The sequence below is a fragment of the Gymnoscopelus microlampas genome, assembly GCF_963454915.1.
Source record: "Gymnoscopelus microlampas genome assembly, chromosome: 21".
In the NCBI taxonomy this organism is placed as follows: Eukaryota; Metazoa; Chordata; class Actinopteri; order Myctophiformes; family Myctophidae; genus Gymnoscopelus; species Gymnoscopelus microlampas.
The window spans coordinates 13,367,782-13,391,256 of record NC_139958.1 but is presented as its reverse complement, the minus strand read 5'-3'; the positions used below and the strand labels follow the sequence as shown (position 1 = coordinate 13,391,256).

General features: G+C 40.0%; 1 protein-coding gene across 1 annotated transcript; it reads right to left on the bottom strand.

Annotated features, from left to right (window-relative positions):
- Positions 1-2,218: 2,218 nt before the first annotated feature.
- c9 (complement component 9) lies at positions 2,219-14,841 on the bottom strand (the record flags this gene model as incomplete). The annotated part of the gene is made up of 12 exons (XM_084047092.1): positions 2,219-2,379; positions 2,924-3,167; positions 3,787-3,962; positions 4,471-4,602; positions 4,889-5,129; positions 6,468-6,818; positions 9,824-9,962; positions 10,787-10,931; positions 12,042-12,198; positions 12,817-12,922; positions 13,456-13,539; positions 14,747-14,841. The coding sequence occupies 12 exons, from the start codon at positions 14,839-14,841 to the stop codon at positions 2,219-2,221; spliced, it is 2,031 nt and encodes a 676-aa protein (XP_083903218.1).
- Between the last annotated feature and the right edge of the window lie 8,634 nt (positions 14,842-23,475).

Below are 23,475 nucleotides of genomic sequence, written 5' to 3'. Positions count from 1 at the left end.
ATGTAAAATCACATTTTTCTAAAGAATTTCATTACACACAAAAGCTCAAGTACTGTAGTAGACATCAAAATGGCCCCGAACGTGTTTTAAAGTGAAATACTCCTGTAAAAGCCCTGATGAATGAGGTTATATCTTGAAAGGAGAGATGGAAGCCATGTAGGTTTGTGGAACAGGAATACAAAGCAGTGCTGACACACCGCCGGGCATAACTTCATATCCACCCTGAGTGTACAGGTGTGTGGTTTAATGTGCTGTATAGCCATGCTCTAAAAAAAAACATCAGTGACTTTTACTGACCCGGTAAAGTGGGGAGGGGGCAACTCCAAGCGTGTTCACCACCACCATTCAAAGAAATCAGTGGTGGAAAAAGTACTCGCATTTGTTTTACTTATGGGTAAAAGTATCAATACTTAATGTAAGTAAAAGTCCGGAATTCGAAAATAAAAACAAAGAGTTTAAAAAAAAAAAAAAAGTCCGGAATTCAAAATTGACTTTGAGTAAAAGTACAAAAGTATTGGTATCAAAAGTATGTAAGTACTCATTATGCAGAAGGTCCCCTTTCACAAGTTTTCAAAAGTATAAAATGTCTAAAAATCGTTTGGAAAATAGCAGATCTACAAGCTCACAATGCGTCGCGACTCGCGATGCGACACATTGTGAGCTTGTATATCGGCTATTCTCAAATGGCAGGAATGTAAATAGGGCTGAACTGGTTAATGTATGCTTTATAATAATATCTAGGCTATGAAGTCTATAAAGTAACTAAAGTTGTCAAATAATTGTAGCGGAGTAAAAGTACAATATTTGTCTCTGAGTTGTAGTGGAGTAGAAATAAAAGTACAAAAAATTGGAAATACTCCAGTAAAGTAAAAGTACAGCAAAATTGTACTTAAGTACAGTACTTGGGTAAATGTACTTTGTTACTTTACACCACTGAAAGGAATAGGGGGTTCCTTTTACATAATTCTGGGATTTAACTAAATAATCGCCACCTCACTGGAGAGAGCAAATTTGTTTTGTGAGATCCAGTAACAACTCCTCAATGTGAAAGTGCATGGTTAACCCGTTAACCCATTAAGACCTAAGGCTGATTCTACAAAATGCCTTCTAAACCAGCAGTTTTCAAACTTTTTTGTGCCAAGGACCCCCATCTGAAAACGTTTTGTGCCAGGGACCCCCCCAGAAGAGAAGATTTGTGTTAAAAAAAAGATAGCAGATGTACAAGCTCACAGTGCAGCACAAAGTGACGCTCCGTAAACTTGTAGATCTGCTATTTTTTGAGAACAACTGTTCTAAATCCTAAGAGTTTTTGGGAAAACTTAATGTTGCATTATAGCTCAAATCTAAAATGACACAGATGCTTTCTGCCTTGGTATCTTTTGTCCACGCTCTGTGTGTCAGTGATGTGTCCAGCCTCCCTCCTATCATCTGCTTCTCATTTTCTGTGTTCACACACTGGAATGTGACCCGTGTGCTTTTAAAGACACGTCTTTAGCCCATTAAATACATACACGGTTTTCACTATAGGCCAAAGTGTTAAGATACACAGAGCTGTGTTTCTTGGGGTATTGATGTTATCATTGTTAATTAATGATAATGTTAATGAATGAATACTGTAGCACATCATTTAACTCTGATAATGTACAAACAAATGTATTTGGTTTAACACTATTATTATATATATATAATAATATATATATATATATTTCTTTTTTACAATTTAGGCATTTAGTAGACGCCCTTTATCCAGAGCGATTTACAATAAGCAAGGTAAACACATACATTAAATGGAGACAATGTAGTGCAACCTCAGTATATGATCACAGGTAAACCAAGAACTTAGCATCAGTCTAAACCAAATTTAAAAAAAAATCTGTACATTGAAACACAAGGCCCAGGTCTTTTTGTTGAATTTGTTTTCTTCTTTTGTCATTTTTAATTTTTGTCATGCATTTCCTTGACTGTGCAAGATCATTTATTTTAGCACGGTTTAGAACCCTCCTAAATCCAAAGCATTTTTTTGTAAATGACCTGTAAATTGAGCTTAAACCTTGGCTTTTACTGAAAATGACTTTCATTTGCCCTCATATTGATTTTTTTCTTTTTAAGAAAAGGAAAAATCTGATACATTTATTTGATTTAGTCTAATGTTTTATTATTAAAGACGGAGCATGGTTTATTTTGTCATCTTTATGGCGTGGTCATCAAATCAGTTTGTTCAGCAGTAGTCTTGACTCCTGGTCTCTCCCCTGCAGGAGGCGCCAGTGAGGCCCTCTGTATTACAGGTGCGTGTGCGGCTGCGTTGGCCTCCACTGCATCCAGCCCAGCGGGACCAACATGCCCAGTTTCCTTCTTGAGCCACTGCTGTCCCCGTTTGATCTGCAAAAGTTAATACATCCATGAACAATGATACAGTATGAATATGCCTAAGTTATATTTCCCTGCATGCCATGAATAGCCTTGTAAAGCAGTGGTTCTCAAAGTGGCCCCCAGGGGTCCTTGGTGGGGTTCAAGGGCGTCCCCAGCTAAATTATTGGTGGTTACAAACCAAATGGGCCATTACACAGGTCTGTAAACTCTCATAGTTACGAGGGCCCCATAACATCATGTTTTAATCACTTAAGCTTTCATTTATGCTTTCAAAACCTGCCTAAACTTTTCAAGAATAGCTAATCTACAAGCTCAGAATGCATCGTGATGCTTTGTGAGCTTGCAAATCTGCTTTTGAAGAATGTTTTTGAAAGAAAATATATATATCAATATGATATTATCATCACAATTTCAATATTGAGGTATTTGGCCAAAAATATCATGATGCTTGACTTTGACCATATCACCGAACCCGAATATTTCCATATTTGGGCATAATAAACCAAGGACACACACAAACAGACAGACAGAGACTCCCGGAATGTATTGATACCTATTATGGCTGCTTTGGCAGATTTGTCTGTCTTGCGGCTCTGGCAGGCCAGGCCTTCGTACAGGGGACGACACAGACACACGCACTCGCCATCGATGAGCGCCACGGTGCCTCCGTTTTTGCAGGGTTTACACTTGCACACGTTGTATTCGGCTATGTATTCTTCGATGCCCCGCTTGACGTTGGAGATCTTTGTGTTGGCGTGATCCATGTCCAGCGGAATTATTGAGTAGATAGGCTCTGGCTGTCAGAGGTAATAACACATTCAGACACCAGGGACACTTTTATTCCATTCTGGTTAGGGCTGGGCATTTAACCGAATATACATCGAAACTAAGTACATTTACTCAAGAACTGTACTTAACACATTGGGTGCCAAAACCGTATATATACGGTTTTGGGAATACAACCATGGAGTGCCAAAACCGTATATATACGTTTTTTTGAGAAATCCACTCCAATCCACTTCCTGGTTAACTTATGACTTCAAAAGCCTGTATCTCGGCTCCTCAAAAATGGTTAAAAATCCTGGCACTCAGTGTACTCTGTTTTTAAAAAAACCTGGCACCCCATATGTTAAGTACAATTTTGAGGTACTTTTTCTTTACTGGAGTATTTCTAATTGTCTATACTTTTACTTCTGCTCCACTATATCTCAGAGGCAAATATTGTACTTTTTCTCTACTACAATTATTTGAAAACTTTAGATAGTAGTTACTTTGCAGATGATAAATTATGACATTATAAAACAAACATTAACCACTTTAGCCCTATTTTATACATCACTACTGGTTGAGAGGAATTGCATGAAACTCAAATGGAAATGACTCCTCAAATGAACTAAAATTGGTTGATGAACTCACATCACTGTGAAGGAGCGCCGGAAGCTCGGCGATTGATCCGGCCCATGTCTGGAAAGTGAGAGCGTCCAAGATTCCTTCTTTGTTTAACCTGGCCTTAAATGCGGCGTTGGCTTCGAGGGTTCCGCCCCTCACTGACGACAACACCTTTTCCACCAACGCCGTACCTCCTTTTTCAGCTGCTCATCAAGAAAAGGTCAATTTATGTGTCAAGGGATTTACACCAGTGCATGGTTCTCAAACTTTTTCGTGTCAAGGACCCCCAAATTGACATGTATTTGGCCGTGGACCCCCCCATCTGAAAATGTGTTGTGCCAAGGACTCCCAGAAGAGAAGATTTGTGTTAAAAAAAACATTTGAACAAATCGGACGGATCCGTCTTGATCACTTGACTATAGAGATAATGTGTACCGATTTGGGTGATGTTTGGACAAAGTTTGTGGGAGTAGCCTAATACTGTATATACTGTATATATTTTTTTGCAAAATTACTAGAGTTACTGTGTACCGATTAGTGTGATTTTTGAACAAAATCTGTAGGAGAACTGTCAAAAAATGTATTTAGCAAAAATCTGCCTCCTGGTGGTGCTATAACATGTGACGGACGGATGGACAGGGTGCAAAACAAAATCTTGGAGACAATAATAATTATACTAATAAGAATATAAAATAAGGCAGAAAATCTGACCTGAAGGTTTTGGGTTAAGGGTTGTGCATTTATCAAGAGGGTTTACATTGCCGCTCAAGTCCACGCGATCTAAATTCACACTTGCAGTGACGCCAACTTTGAGGCAGTCGCGCACTTTCTCCTCGTCCACTTCTGCAAAAAAGCAACAATAATAACAATATTAATAATAAATCCATAATCTATAATAATATGTTCTTGCAAAAATACAACAGATACCATCTTGCTTTAGCATTAGAGAAACGGTAAGTTATTTACCCGGAATTTTGAAAACTACACCAGGACAATCCTCAGTGTTCATTTATTAATTTGTAAAGGGTCCATTTGATACACTCTCCGAGTTAAATTAACGTTGACAATTTTACTGTGTAAAGCCTCGTCTCAAACTAAAATCCCTCCAAACAAGAGAGTACACACGTACTTTTAGCTTTGATGGTGTCCGTGTTCAGAACGTAGACCAGGTCATACTCCCCGCCAGACTTTCCATTCTTGGTGTAGTGCGTTCCCCAATCCTCGATGAAGAGAAAGTACCGGCCCTTCTCGTATTCCAGCGGCAGATCCCTCACGTACTTCACAAAGTCGTTGGTGACATGGAGATTAACGGAGCGAAGCCGGTAGGTGCTCATCTGCACCTTGCCTCTCACCCTCATGAAGGACTTGTTCTGAACGAATGATTTCATGGATAAAACAAGTGCAAAAATAAGTGACTTTAAGTCTTTAACCACTTGCACCACCTAGCACGATGCCGATATACAAGCTCGCAAGGCGAACCGTTGTAAGCTTGTAGATCGGCTCTGGTGTAGAGGGAAACACTACTAGGTATTTTCTTAACCACGTAAGCCCTATATACTTCTCCATAATATGGCAAATACCGAAAATAGCAGAATAGCAGGTGACACCGCAGTCTAACAATCATTGTTTTTTAAAGGCGTTTCTTTACGAAAAAAGATTGTGCCCTTCAAATGCAGGAGTTTCACTATTTATTTAGCAGGCAAAAACGGCAGTGGCTTTGTGAAAAAAGGCCTTTTCTGCTAAATGCGGGGGTGTAACCTTTGTGATGATTGGTTCGCGCTTGCTTCCCAAGTTCGCCTGCTCTGGAGGTGTGGGCAGAGAGTTCCCATGCTCTGGAGTAGTGGTGTTAATTTTAATTTACAGTCTTTAGAATAGAATTTCATTTAAATGTCATATTTTAGCCATCTGAAAAGTTTTAGTCTAGTTTTAGTCGACTAAATATCATAAGATTTTAGTCGACTAGATGTACAGTTGATTTTGTCGACAAAATTATTTTGGCAGGTCTTGATGGTGTCGTAATGGATTTTACACTTGGTTGGTTGCATGCTGAAAATAGCTGATGTGACGTGTTGTGACTTGTGACTGATCTGCTATTTTCAGAGCGCAACACCCGAGCGCAACCAAACATAAAATGACGGGTCTTTTATAGTTCTACTGGATCTCTTCTCCACTATTCCCTCCCTAACATTTTAGTCTAGCTTTTATTTGTTGACGAAATTGTCAATATATTTAGTCATCATAGCTTAGTTTTTATTTAGTTTTCGTCAGTGTAAAACGGTAGTCGACAAACAATTTTCATCATAGTTTTAGTCGACAAAATTAACACTGGAGGAGGTGCGGCACACACGCACGCACACACACACACACGCACACACACACACGCACACACACACACAGAGAGAGAGAGAAGGGCAGGAGGACGCTAGCTGCAAACTTATAAAGGACTGTTTTATGAACGAGAGGGCGCTTTGGATATACCACACTACTCCGGTGGCTGACAACTGCTGGTATAGACGGAAATGATGAACAAAATATTTATTGTTTTGTTATGTAAACACAGGGCAAAGTTACTTACTATGCCTTTAATCAACTAACAAAGACTTTGGTCAATTGAGACCAAACCAACCGAATAATCGAATATTCAACTATGACGGGAGAGAAAATCTTAATTCTTGTAGCTGATTGCCGTGCTAAGGGTGGACACCTACCTTTATAGTAGTATACTCGGTGAGATTCTTAATCATGGTTGACTTCTCATTTTCAATGTTGGCCCCAACTTCACCAGAGACACGACCCGCGGCACCACGCAAGGCTTCACCGACACGAGCCCCAGCACCACCCGCGGCACCACCAGACCCAGCACCACCCGCGGCACCACCAGACCCAGCACCACCACCAGACTCAGCACCACCCGCGGCAGCACCTTGGGATTTTTCTGAAGGGTTCAATTTGAGGCTGACTCCGCCACCGACTTTGTTAGAAACCTCGTTGACTATTTCACTCATAATTGTGCTTGTGTCTTCATAGATCTCTCTAGACACCGATTCCTCAATAAGAGTCTGAAAAGAAAACAGAGAGTGTAGAGCCACATGATCAGAACCAACGTTTTAATCAGGGACGTGCACAGATAGACTCTAGGTGGTGCTACAGCACCTGACCTTTGCCCTCTTGACCAGAAGTGCCCTTTTTTTCAGTTTACAGCAGGGGTCTTCAACAGGGGGTCCGGGACCCCTAGGGGGTCCTCAGAGTTACAACAGGGGGTCCGCCAAATCTTTATGTGATATGATTTTTCTTTTTACCATAACCACTCGAAACCTAGCATCCCTTTTCTGAGGAGAACTTTAGCCAAAAATAGCAGATCTACAAGCCCTACAAGAGTGGTTCTCAAAGTGAGGTTCTTCATGGGGTTCTCAGGGGGTCCCCAGCTAAATGATTGATAGTTACAGAAGTGACCAAATGGACCCTTACGGGTCTGTAACTCTGAGTGTGTACACATTTGTATTATAGCAGGGCGGAATTTTGATACCATAGTGCACTTGGTGATACAAGCGCGAAATTTGGCACAGATGACCTTCATATGACCCTAATTGATAATCAACCTCTGGCCACGCGGAATTCCTAAGATTTCAAGATGGCCACCACCAGTTTTCAAAATGGCTGCAACTGGGCCAATGTGTTGGACTATATCGCTTTGCTGGGGCTTATTTTAATATAAGAGAATATTTTCTGGAGGTATTCCTACCAAGTAAGATAAAAAATAACATTAGGTTCCAATATGGCGGCATATTTTCCAATATGGCTGCCGATAAATTGCAGAAATGTGCATCTGCTTATGGTTTATCCACATGAGCTTGTAGTACATGTATTTGTATTAATTACCATACACAGAATCCATGGAACATTTGAAAGTGATTTATTAGCTTGGTAAAGCTTAGTGCTTACTTTTTGTTTTGTTATCAAGTCATTATAAACACATTTTCATTTACAATGGTTGCTGGGCAAGTGACAGGCCAGTGTACTAGCAACTGCAACCACAGAGGGGTGTGCAGATGAGTCCAAACTTAAAGCATTTGCAGTGTCCAGAACATGCTATTTTACATCCACATCGTGTCAGCTTCTGGCATAATTTGGCAAACAGGACTGCACAAGAGTGACTGGTCCCATATATGTCCTGCTTGGAATGCACTTCACTTGCATTCACTTCCTTGTAGGAACTACTTCTATGAAGTTCTATCGTACATGAGTACTATGAACTCCTCAATGACTTGCTTATGTTTATCATTTATTGCAACAGGTGTTGAACCTAATTTGGAGAAGTTGTTTGCCATGCTGACCTTTTTCCCTTTCCATGGAAGGACGAAACTGTGTGGCATCCCCTGAATGCATGAAAGAAGCAAAGACCTGATGACTTTGATCCAATAGCTGATGCAATTTCATGCATCTGAGATACTTCCCTCCTTCCAAAGGCAATCCACAGCTAATTCAAGCCAAGTCTTGGAACAAGTGAAACTGTTATGTCAACAATGTCAGTATCTGAGGCAGAGCTGCAGAGTATAGCATCTGACACATCATGATTCGCAGCTCAGATACTGACGTTGTTGTCATAGCAGTTGCACTTGTTCATATTAAGTAAGTCTGAGACTTATTGTCAGTATCAGCTGAGAACGCAGGGGTCTTATAGACCCCCTGGTATTGCTGAGGTGGAGCGCCACACTCACCGTACCTACTCCTACACTGATCCTGATCGAACCTATGACCATGTGATCCGAAGGTGAAAGCTCTACCGACTGAGCTACCCAGACACAAAGACTTGGCTTGAAAAAGCTGTCGAAGGACCTCAGATGGATCCCTCTTCATGAAAATGCATCAGCTATTGGATCAAAGTCATCAGGTCTTTGCTTCTTTCATGCGTTCAGCAGATGCCATACAGTTTTGTCCTTCCACGGAAAGAGAAAAAGGTCAGCACCTGTTTGAGAAAATATCCCTATATATATCTAAGTTTTTGTATTTATTGGTGAACATATTGAAAAGTTTGTTGCCCTAGGTCATTAAAAAGCCACCAAATCACTTTAAAATGTGCTATAAATTGATTCTGTGTATGGTAATTAATACAAATACATGTGCTACAAGCTCATGTGAATGTACATTTATGCAATTTATCGGCAGCCATATTGGAAAATATGCCGCCATATTGGAACCTAATATTATTATTTGTTATCTTACTTGGTAGAAATACCTTCAGAACATATTCTCCTATATTAAAATAAGGGGGAAATCAAAGATTTACAGCCCCAGCAAAGTGATATAGTCTAAAATGTTGGCCCAGTTGCAGCCATTTTGAAAACTGGTGGTGGCCATCTTGAAATCTTAGGATTTTTGCGTGGCCAGAGGTTGATTATCAATTAGGGTCATATGAAGGACATCTGTGCCAAATTTCACGCTTGTATCACCAAGTGCACTATCGTGTATTGAAAACGGCAAAATTCCGCCCTGCTATTAGTACATTTTACATCTCAAATGGAGTTCCATGTCCCTATGCATATTAAAGGTTCTATGACATTCATTTTTTATTTTTTATGTTTTTTGGGGGGTTTTAAGACCTCAATTACACCCAAAAAATCTGAACTTTGAACATTCAGTTGATTTTCTGTGGTCTGGGGTTTTCTGAATAATTAGGCTGAAAAGTAATCTGAGCTTGGCCCTTCGGCAGTGAGGTCACAGCCGATTAATCCCGCCCACTCTCCTCCTCGCCCCTCCCCTCCCCTATCCTTTCCTTTGGGGGGGGGGGGCGGAGCAGAGGCGATGATTGACAGGCAAAATCCCTCACCAGCGACACCCGCAGGCAAAGATTTCTTTTTTCATTGCAGTTGAAAAGGCTTTAGAAATGTGAGAGAAAAACACCTGCCATGGATCAATGGAGTGGAATTTTTTGTTAAAACTTTCTACACACGTTCGAAGGACCATGACAAATACTTTTAAAGTGTGGTCAAACTGAACGTCAAGAAACCTTTAAACTGGGTGCCCTTGAAATTAGTTAGTTAGAGATGAAAGAGTTGTGACTAACCTCATAGTGGAGCACACCAACATTCCAGGGGCGCCTGTCATACGCTCGGGTGGTGGGATTCCGTATCCTATCACACCTCCCATTAAAGAAGTCATTGTTGAAGGCGTTCATTCGAGGATTCGAGCCCAATATGTTGACTCTGGTGTATGGAGAAAAAATACTTTAGACTACTAGAGTTCAGGCCGCTAAGCCACTGTTTACCAAACAGCGTTACGTGTAGGGACCCATATGTGGGTCACGGGGAAAATACCCCTTTTTTATAATTCAAAACGTTTTGTTTTGAATTATTATTATTTCAAAAGATTTTCAAAAAATGAACATTTTTCAGAAGTTTAAAACAAATTCAAACATTTTTTCAAAAGAATAAAAAAAGAAAATAAATGTAATCCCTTAATTAGAGGGGAAAGATATACTTTTAGTAGTGAAAATAGCAGATCTACAAGCTCAGATTGTAGATCGGCTATTTTCACGGCTATTTCACTTTTTGAGTCTCGAGCCAAAAAGTTTAGGAACCGCTGCGCTAAGCGGCCCTCACACCTACGTCGCACCACCGATCCGATCGATATGCCCATACATAGGCGTATATGACAACAGAATAAAACACAATAAAGCTCGAGAGCTTATTTCCATTGTGGTCCTTCGCGTCGAGATGTGACGCGTTGTGAGCCTGCTGCTATTTTCACACACTATAAGAATGTATTAGAATTGTCAATTTGTTGACATAAAAAATATATATATATATATATATATATATATATATATATATATATATATATATATATATATATATATATATATATATATATATCAGAGAATGCGCACTTCTCGATTACTAGATTCATCGAAAAACGAATCGATAGAAAACAATGGACAGTTGCAGGCCCTAAATATATTAAAAACAAATATATATATATATATATATATATATATATATATATATATATATATATATATATATCTTACCCATATCCTGCTGTCCTGCTTTCCTCGTTGTTCTCAGGGACTGATTGACCACAAGGCGAACGCATAACTACACAATCCACCTCATCTTCAAACTCATCACAGTCAGAGTCACCGTTGCACTTCAGAGTGTCCCTAACACACCAACCTGGACGGAGACAGGGGAGAGGAGAGGGGGTGGGAGGGGGATTTAATATTTAACAGTGGAAAGGGTTCCAGAGCATTGCAAATATGGCTGGTTTTGAATGCTAGACATTTACAATGTATTATAGGCCAATATGCTAGTCTCTACAGTAGGTACCAAAGTTGCTTTTTCAAAAGTAATGGAGAACTTTTCTGCATTTTAAGTCCTTTCCATAGTCTTATAAACAAATAAAAATAGCTGATTGCTGTCTAGATATGGACTAGTAGCCTATATATCGGAAGTTGTTCCTTATCTGTTACACTGCCTTTTTAACCAAATGAACCCTCGCATCCTGGGCATGTCATAATAATGGAACATTTGGGGAAAACAGGTGTACATTTGGCAAAAATAGGTGAACATTCGGCGATTACAAAAATCGCCAATCTACAAGCTCGCGGGGAGAAAATGAGGGGACCAAGGATAGACCCCTAAGGGACCCCGGTCAAAAAAAAGTATATAGGGTTTAAGTGATAGCCATATGGTCCATAGCCTATCATTGTTGTCGGGTGGAAACCTCCCATTTTAAAATAGTGAAAATAGCTGATCTATATGCGACACAGCTATCTTGATCACATGACTATAGAGATAATACCAATGTGCGGGATGTTTGGACAAAATCTGTAGGAGTAATATAAAAAATGTGTTTAGCAAAAATCGCCCTCCTGGTGGCCCTATAACAGGCCCATGTGAAAAATGTGGGGCAAAGCTTTTTTTGCTATCGCTCGCGCACCATGTCCCGCCTCCTCCGTCTTGTGATTGTCTGTAAAATTGCATCTAGCCAATCACAAGATGGGGGAGGCGGGGCATGGAGCGCGGAATATGAATATGGATATCCCGTGGAAACACACGTTTCCAAGGAACCCTAATGCAGTTCAGAGTATCTTTGAAATCTCTCTGCAAAACTTTAGACGTTTTATTTGTCCTGGACCAGACAGTGGTACCAGCGAGTACCAGGGAGAGTGCATTGACTTTCAAGGGACCCTGGATACCGGCTTCCCAAATACAAAAAAGGTATTCAGGGTTCCGAAAGGGGCTAGTATCAGAGCAACTCTAGAAACAACAGTAGTAGCCTACCTGACGGACACTGGAAGTCGGTTTGAGAACAGTTAGATGGTGTTGGCGGCAGGCACACGGCGTCCGTGGTGCACGCTCTGCCTTGACCTATCTCATTCTGTCCCTGGCAGGGCGCGCCACCAAACTGACCAAACACCTCGATGCTGCGGGAACGCCTCTGTCAAAATGGTGACATCATAACAGTGGTGGAAAAAAGTACTTGCATTTTCTTTACTTAAGTAACAGTATAAAAAACACAATGTAGAGATATTCTGTTACAAGTAGGCCGAACAGTTTTCTGAAAAACGTATGTTGCTATATCAGTGTTTTCAAATGCCCGCCCATCGTAAAATATTTTGTACCAGGTACCCCCAGAAGCAAAGATTTGAATTAACATTTTCGCTTTGGCCCGGACAGCTGGCGTAGCGTTCCGGGCACTTAGGCTACTAATGCCTGACAGCGTGTCGCGGGTTCGAATCCCGACGACCTTAGCTGCGCATCACTCCCCATCTCTCTCTCCCCATCCTTATTTTTTTTGCTTAAAAAAATTATATTATATTCAAAGATTTGCAAAACATTTCAAGATTTTTCAAAAATAGCTGATCTACAAGCTCATAGCGCAGCACAAAGTGACGCGCTATGAGCTTGTATATCTACTATTTTTGAAAAGCCGAAGTATAAAATAATTGTTAAAGTGGTTACACAGATGCTTTCCTGGTTTTAATGGGTTATGTAGATTTATTTAATTTCAAGGATCAAACATAGTCCATCATCACCAAAGCTCCAGAAAACATACCTGTGTTGGGGCTTTTCCACAAGGATCACATTCAGTCCACTCTGACCATCGACTATACACGCAGTCGATCGGTAATGGTTCACCAGCAATGGGACTGGGAGCTGCCCTAAACACACAGATGGTGAGGGCATTCATTTTTAGGGTCATGTCTTGTCATTCTAAGAGGTAAACAAAAGGCTCAATGTATTTTTATTTAAAAAAGGGAACGTTTGCCCCAAATAGGGCCTTCCCTATAACCGTAACCCAGGTAACATACATTTTAAAATAAAATTGTGATATTTGATATCAAACATAAATGTCCGATGGCCTACATTTCCGAAAAAGAAATGCATGGGGGGATTGAAAATTTAATTTAAAAAAAAATCTATAATTTACCTTCATTTTACCAGGAAGTCTCATTAAGATCAGAAATCTCTTTTACAAGAGACGCGGCCAAGATAGCACCCACATAAAAATAACAATAATCACACATAACACACTAAAACACAACATAATGTATAAATGCATGTATATAAATCCACAATGAAAACATTGAGAAAGCTAATCAAATATTTGGACCAAGAAAAACAATTCACCACATCCTTTATGATGCCCTTAAATGCATCAATGGAGATAAATGACACATATAGATATACATACATTCCTTGTCCAAGTAGGACCACCATTAGACCCAGACCAAGGCAGCATAGCTGGAGAGCAGTGGGAGACGTCCTCATTATGAAGCTGAGGGATATAGAGAAGTAGAGAGCATTATGTCCACTTGTCTTATATATGTGTGTCAAAGATTATCCCACTACTGAAAACCTTACTGCAGCTTCAAAATCAATACCGTGGATTTCAGATGTAGCAATATTGATACAGTCAAACTCCTGACCTGAGCTGCTTGGCTACTGAAACGACTCACTCAATAAATCGTTTTGTTTTCTCCATTCCATTAATTTAAAATGTATATATTTTAACAGAACATTTTGAATTAAATTGAGTTGTTGAACATTACTTCAAGATGTGAATTCTGAAAGTGTAATAAAGACATTCATTCTGAGTGTAATAATCTGACTGCTAGATTTAAATTAATTCATGTGTTATGTTATGACTTGCACCATATCCTGCATTGCTCTATTGTGAAAATGTTTGTGCCAAAAAGGACATTAAAACTTTTAATGTCTAATTAAACTATTGCAGTGTTTTTTTTATGTTAGGTCTGATGCTCATATGATAACACAAAACGTTCAAATGTTGAGGGTGAGTGTGGAGCCAATACTTTAGTACTTTTACGCTAAGTAAATTTGGAATTCTGGACTTTTACTTGTAACAGCAGTTTTGATACTTTTACTTGAGTAAAACATTTGAGTACTTTTACCACCACTGCTCAGAGCCACCGAACACATGTTTAACGACTTGACACACTGAAAACAAGGAAGGTAAATTAAGGAAAGGACACCAACATCCTTTTCTCTATCCAGCAATTCTACCTGGCAGATTTGTTGCACTGGGTGGCAAACTGCAGCCGAAACTTCTGTGGAATACATTGGAGTCAATGAGGACCAGCTTATGAATAATCACCATTTCTGAACGACTGCGACCATTGTAAAATACTCGGCCCTGGAAAATATAAGGCATATCACACATTTGCTTTCTGCTGTGTTGCTTTTCGATGTGCACACTGTACAATTTTATTGAGGCATCTAAAGAGCACAAAGTGTTTCTGAACGTGCCAAAGTATCACAAGATCATTGCCAGTCTGACAACCAATTCTCGCTACCGAGCCAGAAACGATACTTAGCCTACAGCTGTTTAAATGCCTCAATAAAATTACCTAGTGTGTACACATCAAAAAACAAGTCATTAGAAAACCTGTGTGTATTTTATATTCCTGTACTGATTATATGACAAAGCGGGTTACGATCTTTCAGAAATAGCGTTTGTTCACAACTCCAGGTCCAAGTCCAGCTGGCTCTCATTCACTGCAATGTATTTCATCAAACTTCCAGTCCCAGTTTGCCAACCACAGATGTCATGACCCATATTTAACACCAAGATCTTCATATCCTTCCTAATGAAGTTCCTTCCACGAAACAGTGGGGTATATATAGACAGGGACAACTACACGCAGGTGAACTAAAAATACAATCAACACGGGATTGGCTGATCAGGACACAGGTGAACTACATTTGCAAATTACAAGACAGGTGAGATAAGAAAGGTGTAGCGGCAACAAAGGAATTTAGGAAACACTAGGCCGTCACTACAAAATAAAACACAAGGAGACAGGTCATGACAGCTATGTGGTAACTGCAGCTCAATTTTGATCACAATTAGTTGGCTCTCCAGTAAATCCTGCTATAACTTCACACTCCCTGTACTTTAGGAGCTAGAACATTTGATTGGGACATGCTACATAGGTCTGGTAGTAGGCCTACTAATTTAAAAAAAATGATTTTTAGATTTTTTTTAAATATCAGTAATACTATTACTGATACTGACATAATGCTGACCATGATACTGACCATGTTACTGACATGTAAGTGTCTGTGTCACTTACAACAATATTCAACAACTTTTCACCAGATCCCTAGATTAGCATTTTCATAGGCATATGTATGTGTACACAGACGTACACACACACACACACACACACACACACACACACACACACACACACACACACACACACACACACACACACACACACACACACAAATGCATCTATGTGTAAATACATATATAATATGTAACATATTTGCAGTGACTTACGGTAAAATACAGTTATTGTTTGTTGTTCAAGATTATGCTCAAGCTTTCCATTTCATTTCATTTTAATGGCATAAATTGTGTGTTTTCTACCAGTATTATGCAATATACTGTAGGACAGCGTTTTACCGGAAGACAGAGCAAATATTGAAGGACAAAGGTTTTTTGGCTGAGTGACAAGATAAAGTCCAGGAAATATTTTGTTCACCATTTTCCTGTATTACTTATATTTACTTTTACTTTATTATGGATCCCCATTAAACCTGCCTAACTTCCTGGGGTTCGTCATACCCAAATACACATCATACACAACAACATACTACAGATACAACAGACAAACAATAGTTCAACTACAAAAGTTAAGAAATACATTTCAGACATTTTCAATTTTACAATATTGTACATTTCAAGAAATGACTGTGAGTAGAACATTTCTGATATCAATAGAATGAATCAAAAATTAGTCATTTTCTTTAAATATAATGATGAAGCAACAAGACACCACTTTTGTTTCACGGACAGAAATGCCTTGTGAGTGTGTTCCATAATAATTCAAAACAAATCAACTCATAACACCTCCCTTAAGGGTAATAAAGTGTAAATGTAACAAGTGGCATGTTACAAAATCAACTTGATTTTGTTCATAGTGCATGTGTGTGCGTGTGCGTGCGTGCGTGCGTGTATGTCTGTCTGTCTGTCTCAGAATCAGTTTTACATCAGGTTTACAGCTGTAAATCAGTTGGTGAAATTAGTTTTTGTGCATAATTTTGTTTTTTTTTCAGAAAAAAAGTTTGTCTGTCTGTCTGGTGTGTGTGTGTGTGTGTGTGTGTGTGTGTGTGTGTGTGTGTGTGTGTGTGTGTGTGTGTGTGTGTGTGTGTGTGTGTGTGTGTGTGTGTGTGTGTGTGTGTGTGCATGCGTGCATGGTTTGTGAGTGCGTGCGTGCGTGCGTTCGTGCCTGCGTTCGTGCGTGCGTGTCAATCAATGGGTTTCTCTGGGTCTTCTATAACTGTCTAATGTCTATTTACTGTAGTCTGTACCTAGTACAATTATTGTAGGACTGAACTTGTTTATGTCTTTCTGGGGAGCATATTGCATTTGTCCACAAGATGGCAACATTCTACAACTGAAGCCTAATCTTTAGTCAGCAACACAAAGTCTAGCAACATGCCCCCCCCCCCTTCTGTATATAAACCTATTGTTGCTCTTGATATTGTTGATGACATTATTCCATTGTATGTATTGCATTCTTGATGATGAATTCAGTACCACAATGGAAACAAGCCCCCAGGGCTTTTTGTGTTATCCTTTTAGCATAGCTTGTCAAACTGCCTTAATGTTTTCAATGTGTCAATAAAGTATTCAATCAATCAATCAATCAATCAATCAATCAATCAAAAGGTGACTTGGGTACATTTTACGTTCATACATAGCACCGCAATTCATCTACAGGGAGAAAACATGTATAAGGAGAGGTAACGATAGTAAACATTACATTTCTATTATTTTTTTTGATGCAGTGTCTTGTTTGACAAGTAGGGTGAAGAAAAATCTTGTGTAATGTCCAGGAAGTTTCAGATTATTACAACTAACAAAGCATCATGTGACTGTACAGGCATTTGCTGAGTCTGCAAAACCTTGCTCTTGAGAAGGAGGGAGTGCTGTAGTGTAGTGTCTATAAATGGACCAATAGTAAAGAGATTAGAGCAGTGGTTGTCAAACTTTTTGTTGCCCAGGCACACCAATGGGCAAGTCAACATCTCAAGGCACACCTAGATTCATATAGTTAAAATAGCAGGTATGCAAGCTTGTAAGTTCATGCGTTGTGAGCTTATAGATTGGCTATTCTCAGCTATGATTTTTTTCATTCATGAAAAAGAAAATACATTACATTTGTGCCTATAATGACATGCCCAAAATAGCAATGCTAGTACATAAAACCCCTGATGATGGCCAAATGATGGCCGAAACGTTGTGTCGTGGATCCATGTGCTTGTTTAAATTAATAAATAAGTGCACTGATGGAGCAAATGGCTGTGTGCGGTCCCCCTTATTCTCTACAGTAAATCTACTTGAACCTGGCACCAGCACTGGGAAGGATGTGCGCAACACTACAGCATTTTTAACTACATAAAACATAACCTTCTGTATTGTATATAGGCTATTGTTGCAATGATATGTTTGGTTGTCACAAAATCCCAAGGCACAACTTGGCTCACTGTTGGTACAAAAATGGTGATACGGTTGATTTAAGTTATGGATCACATAATTGATCTCATTAGTAGGTGATTACATCTGGAATCACACACTTTTGTTCATGCTGACTTAAGAAAACCTAAGTGGAACCCTATATAACCCAGTGCCCTCCAGTCAATATGGGGGGTGCCCTCTCCTGACTCTTTCCCTGGCCCTTGATAGATGACTGAGAGCAGAACATGGGCAGACCCAGAGGCCATGTGGTCAGGGCTCCGCCTGGGAGGCACAGCTATGTGCTGAACTCATCACTTTTACTGGATTCTGCAGTTTCCTCCCCGAGTTCTCAGGAAACGGGAGGGTAGGCAAGGTGCTTGGCCAATATTTCTCCTGACTAGAAAGACTTTTTGTAGCTGTGGGGGAGCAGCATGGGGTAGGCTTTTCTTTCTTCTGGGTACGGACTGAATTACTTTGTTGCCATCAGTGGTGGACAAAGTTACAATGTAAAAAGAAAAGCTACAACGTAGGCTACTTGAGTCAAAGTATAGATACTACTGGTCAAATATTACTCAACGACAAATGAAGATTGCTCAATCACATTTATACTTGAGTTAAAGTACTGGAGTACTTGCTTTTAAAGAATACTTGTAGATCTATCACTATGTTTCAAATAGGGCTTAAGGGTAAGGTCACACCTGACTTTGATTTTGCCTATGCATGTGGCCGTCTTTTTGCAATTGTTTTCAATGGGAACAGAGTTTTGTTGACATTGCGCGCCAAAACGCTCCGTTCCCATCAAAAACCATTGCAAAAAGACTGCCACAAAGGCAGACTCAAAGTCAGGTGTGACCGTACCCTAAGTGGTTAATTCATAATGTACTTTTTCCCTTCCTAGAAATGCGGTGGAGTCAAAAGAACAATATTTGTCTTGGAAATGTACTGGAGTGAAAGGCATAAGTACCCAAAAAAACAAATAGCTAGGCCTACTCGAGTGCAGTACTTAAGTAAATGTACTTCATTACTGTCCACCACCGGTCGCCATGCTGACGCAAATTCCGGTGTTGCTCATTATTCTTCCCTCACATACCAGAAAATGATGAGGTTGTTTTTAAACTTTGCGGCTGCTTAGGAATACGTATGCTTAGATTCACAGTGCAGCAGAAATAGAGATGTGCACCAGGGGCAAACCAAACGTTGTTGCTGTAAATGAATGCAGACAAGTTGAGGCTTTTAAAAGACATCTCTCCTTTGAGCAGAAAGGACAGAAAAGCGACGACTCCTTCAGTTATGTCCTGGAGATAAGTGGCTCCCTTGGGTCCAGGCTTGTGGTGGCAGCCAAATGCCAGGATTCACGCCCCCAAATGGAGACTCCTGGGATTGTGGTCTTCCTGTCATAAAAGGAAGAAAGCAAACATACCCTTAACATTTCTTTCTGGCAGCATTGTCGACATAAAACTGAATCCTCTGCTGCTACAGTGGTGGTTCCCAATCTGTGGGCCGGGGCCTCACTGGTGGGCCACCATGGGTATACTGCAAGTGGTCCCGGAAATAATTGGAACAACTCTGAGATTTGTATGATAATACAATGATAATATAATTCATATAATTAATAATGGTAAAATGGTCTTTTTTTCCTTTAAAATCTTGAAAAATGTGTTCATCACTGTGATACCGTCAAATAGGAACTTACAGTATACTAGGAGTAGGTGGAACACAATCGATTGATTTATCGTTAAAATAAACATAAAATTGGCTGCCTTGTTAAGTGGGCTTTCGAGATTTCCAAGTGGCCCCTGATCTATTAGCAACCGCTGCTCTGTTGTCTGCTTCTTAATTGACTAACCACATGTGTCCCTAATCTGGATTCAGCCAAAATAGGCACACATTCAGAGGAGATAGCAGGCCTGTAAGCTCAACTACGAGCTTGTAGATCGGCTATTTTCGCGATTTTCACGTACGGAGCAACAAAGTAGTGCCACATATTTGAGCGTGTAAGCTCTGGTACATCCTTGACTCTGGATGGGGAAGTGATTTTCTTATTTTTTTGGTTTGTTTAGTTTTTTGGTCAGAAGTGTTGTAATAGATGTTGCTGTGCGTGGTTATACTGGGTGGGAGTCACACTGAATCACCCTCAGGAGAACAAGGAACCGTGTTTACCATCAGAAAGTGTCTCAGTGCCATAACGTCAGTGGCTTTAATAATAATTTCACATTTCCTCTTATGTCTGCCCCAATCTCCCTCCCCTTGTCTCTCTCCCTCCAGGCCTATACTGTATATAATAACCTCTGTCTGTACAATAAACTGTAGTAAAAAACAATGAATGAAATACACAAATTGTAACCCTGCTTCACACAGAGTATTGATTACACATAAAAATACTATACATACTATATACACATAATGTATATAGTAGTAGTCTATGCCAGTGGTTCTCAAAGTGGGGTCCTTGAATGGTTTCCAGGGGGTCCCCAGCAAAATGAGTTAATGTAGCATCAAAATCAGTTGAACCGCTTTACCCCTTGGCACAAAACATTTTCAGATGATGGCAGCGGAAGCTAATGGGGATCCGAATAAAGAATGAATGAAGAACAGTCCAGGGCCAAACATATATTAATTTGGGGGGTCCTTGACATGGAAAACGTTTGAGAACTACAGCAGACTATAATGCACTCCAGTCTATGCACCGCAGTCCTTGGTCAGAAGGAGAAAACAGGTTCATTCTCAGTTGGTCAGTGGTGTGGGGCTTGGAGAAGATCAACCTCAGTCAGCAGAACACAGGATATGCAGTCAGGAAGGACATCCTTCCTTTGTACTTTTCCCCTATCTCTCCATAGCTCAGCTCTTAGATAGAGGTCTCTGTCTCTCTGTTGACCACAGAGCCACACATACAGTGCATGCACAGATACATTACAAACATAATATAACATACAGTCAAACATACTCAAGCGGTGAACTCAGAATATAAACATTATTAAGATTATTCAGAAGTCAGAATGACCATTCTTGCTGTTTTGCCTTATACATTCCAAGGGCACCATAGGCACAAGGGCATGTGCTCACCACAACATTCCTCCTATTTTCCCCCTTATAAAATGGACATGAACAGTGACACTGCAAGTGAATTTAATTTCCAGAACGTATAGCTAGTACCTGGTCTCAGGTTCAACCTATTAGGCCTATATACCAGCTTGAATAATGATGGGGTGAGGTTGGGGATTGTTACAAATGTAACCAAATGGACCCTTGATTACATGTGCAATCTCAGAGTTATTAAACCAACAGAGGGTTTTACTGGGTATTTTTTCAATTAAGCTTCTATGACATGAGGGACAATGGAGCTTCCATCCCAGCCTCTTGTTAGATAGCAGAGAAAACAGAATGAGGGGTCCATCCTGGATGGGGTATAGAGGAAAAAAGACTTTCCCTGGAAACTCCAAGAGAAGCCAAGTGTTTTGCTGTCGACCCATACTGGACCCTCGATCATGCCATATTATAGTAAATCGTTGCTGTCAGGCAGAAACCGCCCAACTCCATATTTTAACTTTTGGTGTTTTTTCGTAAATCAATGCCTATACTTGAACATACTGCAACGTCACACAAAAGCATCAAAAGTAGCAGATCTACAAGCTCGAAACACGTCTTGAGCTTGTCGATCTGCTACTTCTGCCGTTTTGTGAATTTTAATCCTGAAAAGTAACGGTTTTGGACATATGAGGTTTCCACCCGACAGAGACAAAATAGATCATGCATATTTGTTTGCTCTAACATCTGCAGTCCATGCTTGATGGAGTACCATGTATGTTGATGACATGTATTAATGTGTTCATGTTCAATGCCCTGTTGATGAATTGAATACATAGGACCACAATGGAAACAAATCCCCAGGACTTCTTTTGTGTTATCCTTTTGGCCTAAATGTTTTACTATACCTCTATGCTGTGTGTATCTTTGACTAATAAAGTATTCAATCAATCAATCAATCGATCAATCAATCAATCAATCACCTTGTTCTTACAGTAGCTATCAGACAACGATGGCTGTACACCCAGGCCTTGGGTACAGACCTACAGTTTGTCAAGCTGTTTTTTTATTATCGACTGGTGGGATGGCGTTACCTGCTCTCAAGAAGCTTAAAAGAGCAAACAAAAAAAGTTCAGGTGACAGGTCTCTCACTGTATTTTATCTGCCGAGATATTTTTCCTTCATGTGTTCTTAAAGCCTTTGTTAAATCATTCTACAGTACCAAGCTATTTACCACTGAGTAATAGAAGCAACCTGCAGGATTAGAAGGTGCAGCCACTGCCTTTAGTCAGCAACAATCATAGAAGCCCCCTAGACGAGGTTTATTACTCAGTGCTGTGCTCATAGATACTGCTTGGTGTTCTCCTGAACTTGAGGGACCTGCCCCTTCCCAAAATAGGGATGGCAGGTTGAAAGTGCTAAACACACGTGGTCGGTGGTAAACTTCAACGTGAAGTTTCAAGTAAAGTAATTATCTGGAGAAAAACAAAGCAGTGATCAGAACATACAGTTACATACAAAGATAAGTGGGGGAGCTTGTGTCATAGGACCAGGCTGTACTCAAAACAATAAATACCAAGTCTGCATGCTGTATAGAGTCTTAATATTCACAATGTGTCACAACACATCATAAGGCCCAGGGTGAACTACGTCAAAACAAGACTGTAGGGCCTTGAATTAGAGCCTGACCTATGGCAGAGTTGTGGCTCCAATGCAGGTGATACCCATTCTTGGAGAGTCCTATCCCAGTGGTTCTCAAACTTTTTAATTTAAAGGACCCCCATAACTCTGAGAGTTACATAGGCCTACTGTACCTGTAAGGGTCCATTTGGAACCCCCTCAAGGAACCCTGAGGGTCCCTGGAATTCACTTTGAGAACCACTATCCAAGCCACGACTATTGATATCTTGACCGATATTTTGTTAAAAAGTACAAAAATGTTCTAATCAATTTGAAAAACGTAGATTTGATTTGAGAATGTTTTACCTATATGAGCAGGTTGATGTCTTGCATGGTTTCCTCCAATGGTGAGTGAATGTGTAAATGCACCATTTTAACCAATAATAATAACTGATGCAGCCTAATATTTTCCCATACTAGCACACCATTCTGTACAAAAACAATAGGAGTAGGCCTATGCTAATGCTGCCCTTATCCTTATTGTCTTGATTGCTTAATCCTAATAATTAATTAATGAATTATATAAGCAGAAATAGGCCTATATTGAATAATGCCATGACCATGAACAGACTATGAGCTATAAGGCTATGCTAAGATTATGCTGTGAAATGTCAAATCAAACAAAAAAAAATCGAACTCTTGGGGGGGGGGGGGGGGGGGGGGTTCCAGGGGTCCCCCGCTAAATAAGTTACACTTTGGCTATTCAAAAATAGCAGATATACAAGATCATAGCGCGGCACCACACTATGAGCTTAGATCTGCTATTTATTTATTTTGTTCAATCCCTGGCACAAAATATTTTTTATATATGAGGGGTCAGCAGCCAAATACATATCATTTTGGGGGTCCTTGACATGAAAACATTTGAGAACCACTGGCAAATACAAATTGCCTCTCTTACAAATAGGCTACCTTCTGTCCAACACATATACATATTTCCTAACAGTAAAAGGGTTCCAAAGTTCCCAGACAGACACTGGCCAAAAACAGAACCGCCCCCTCTTTCAATTTAAAGAG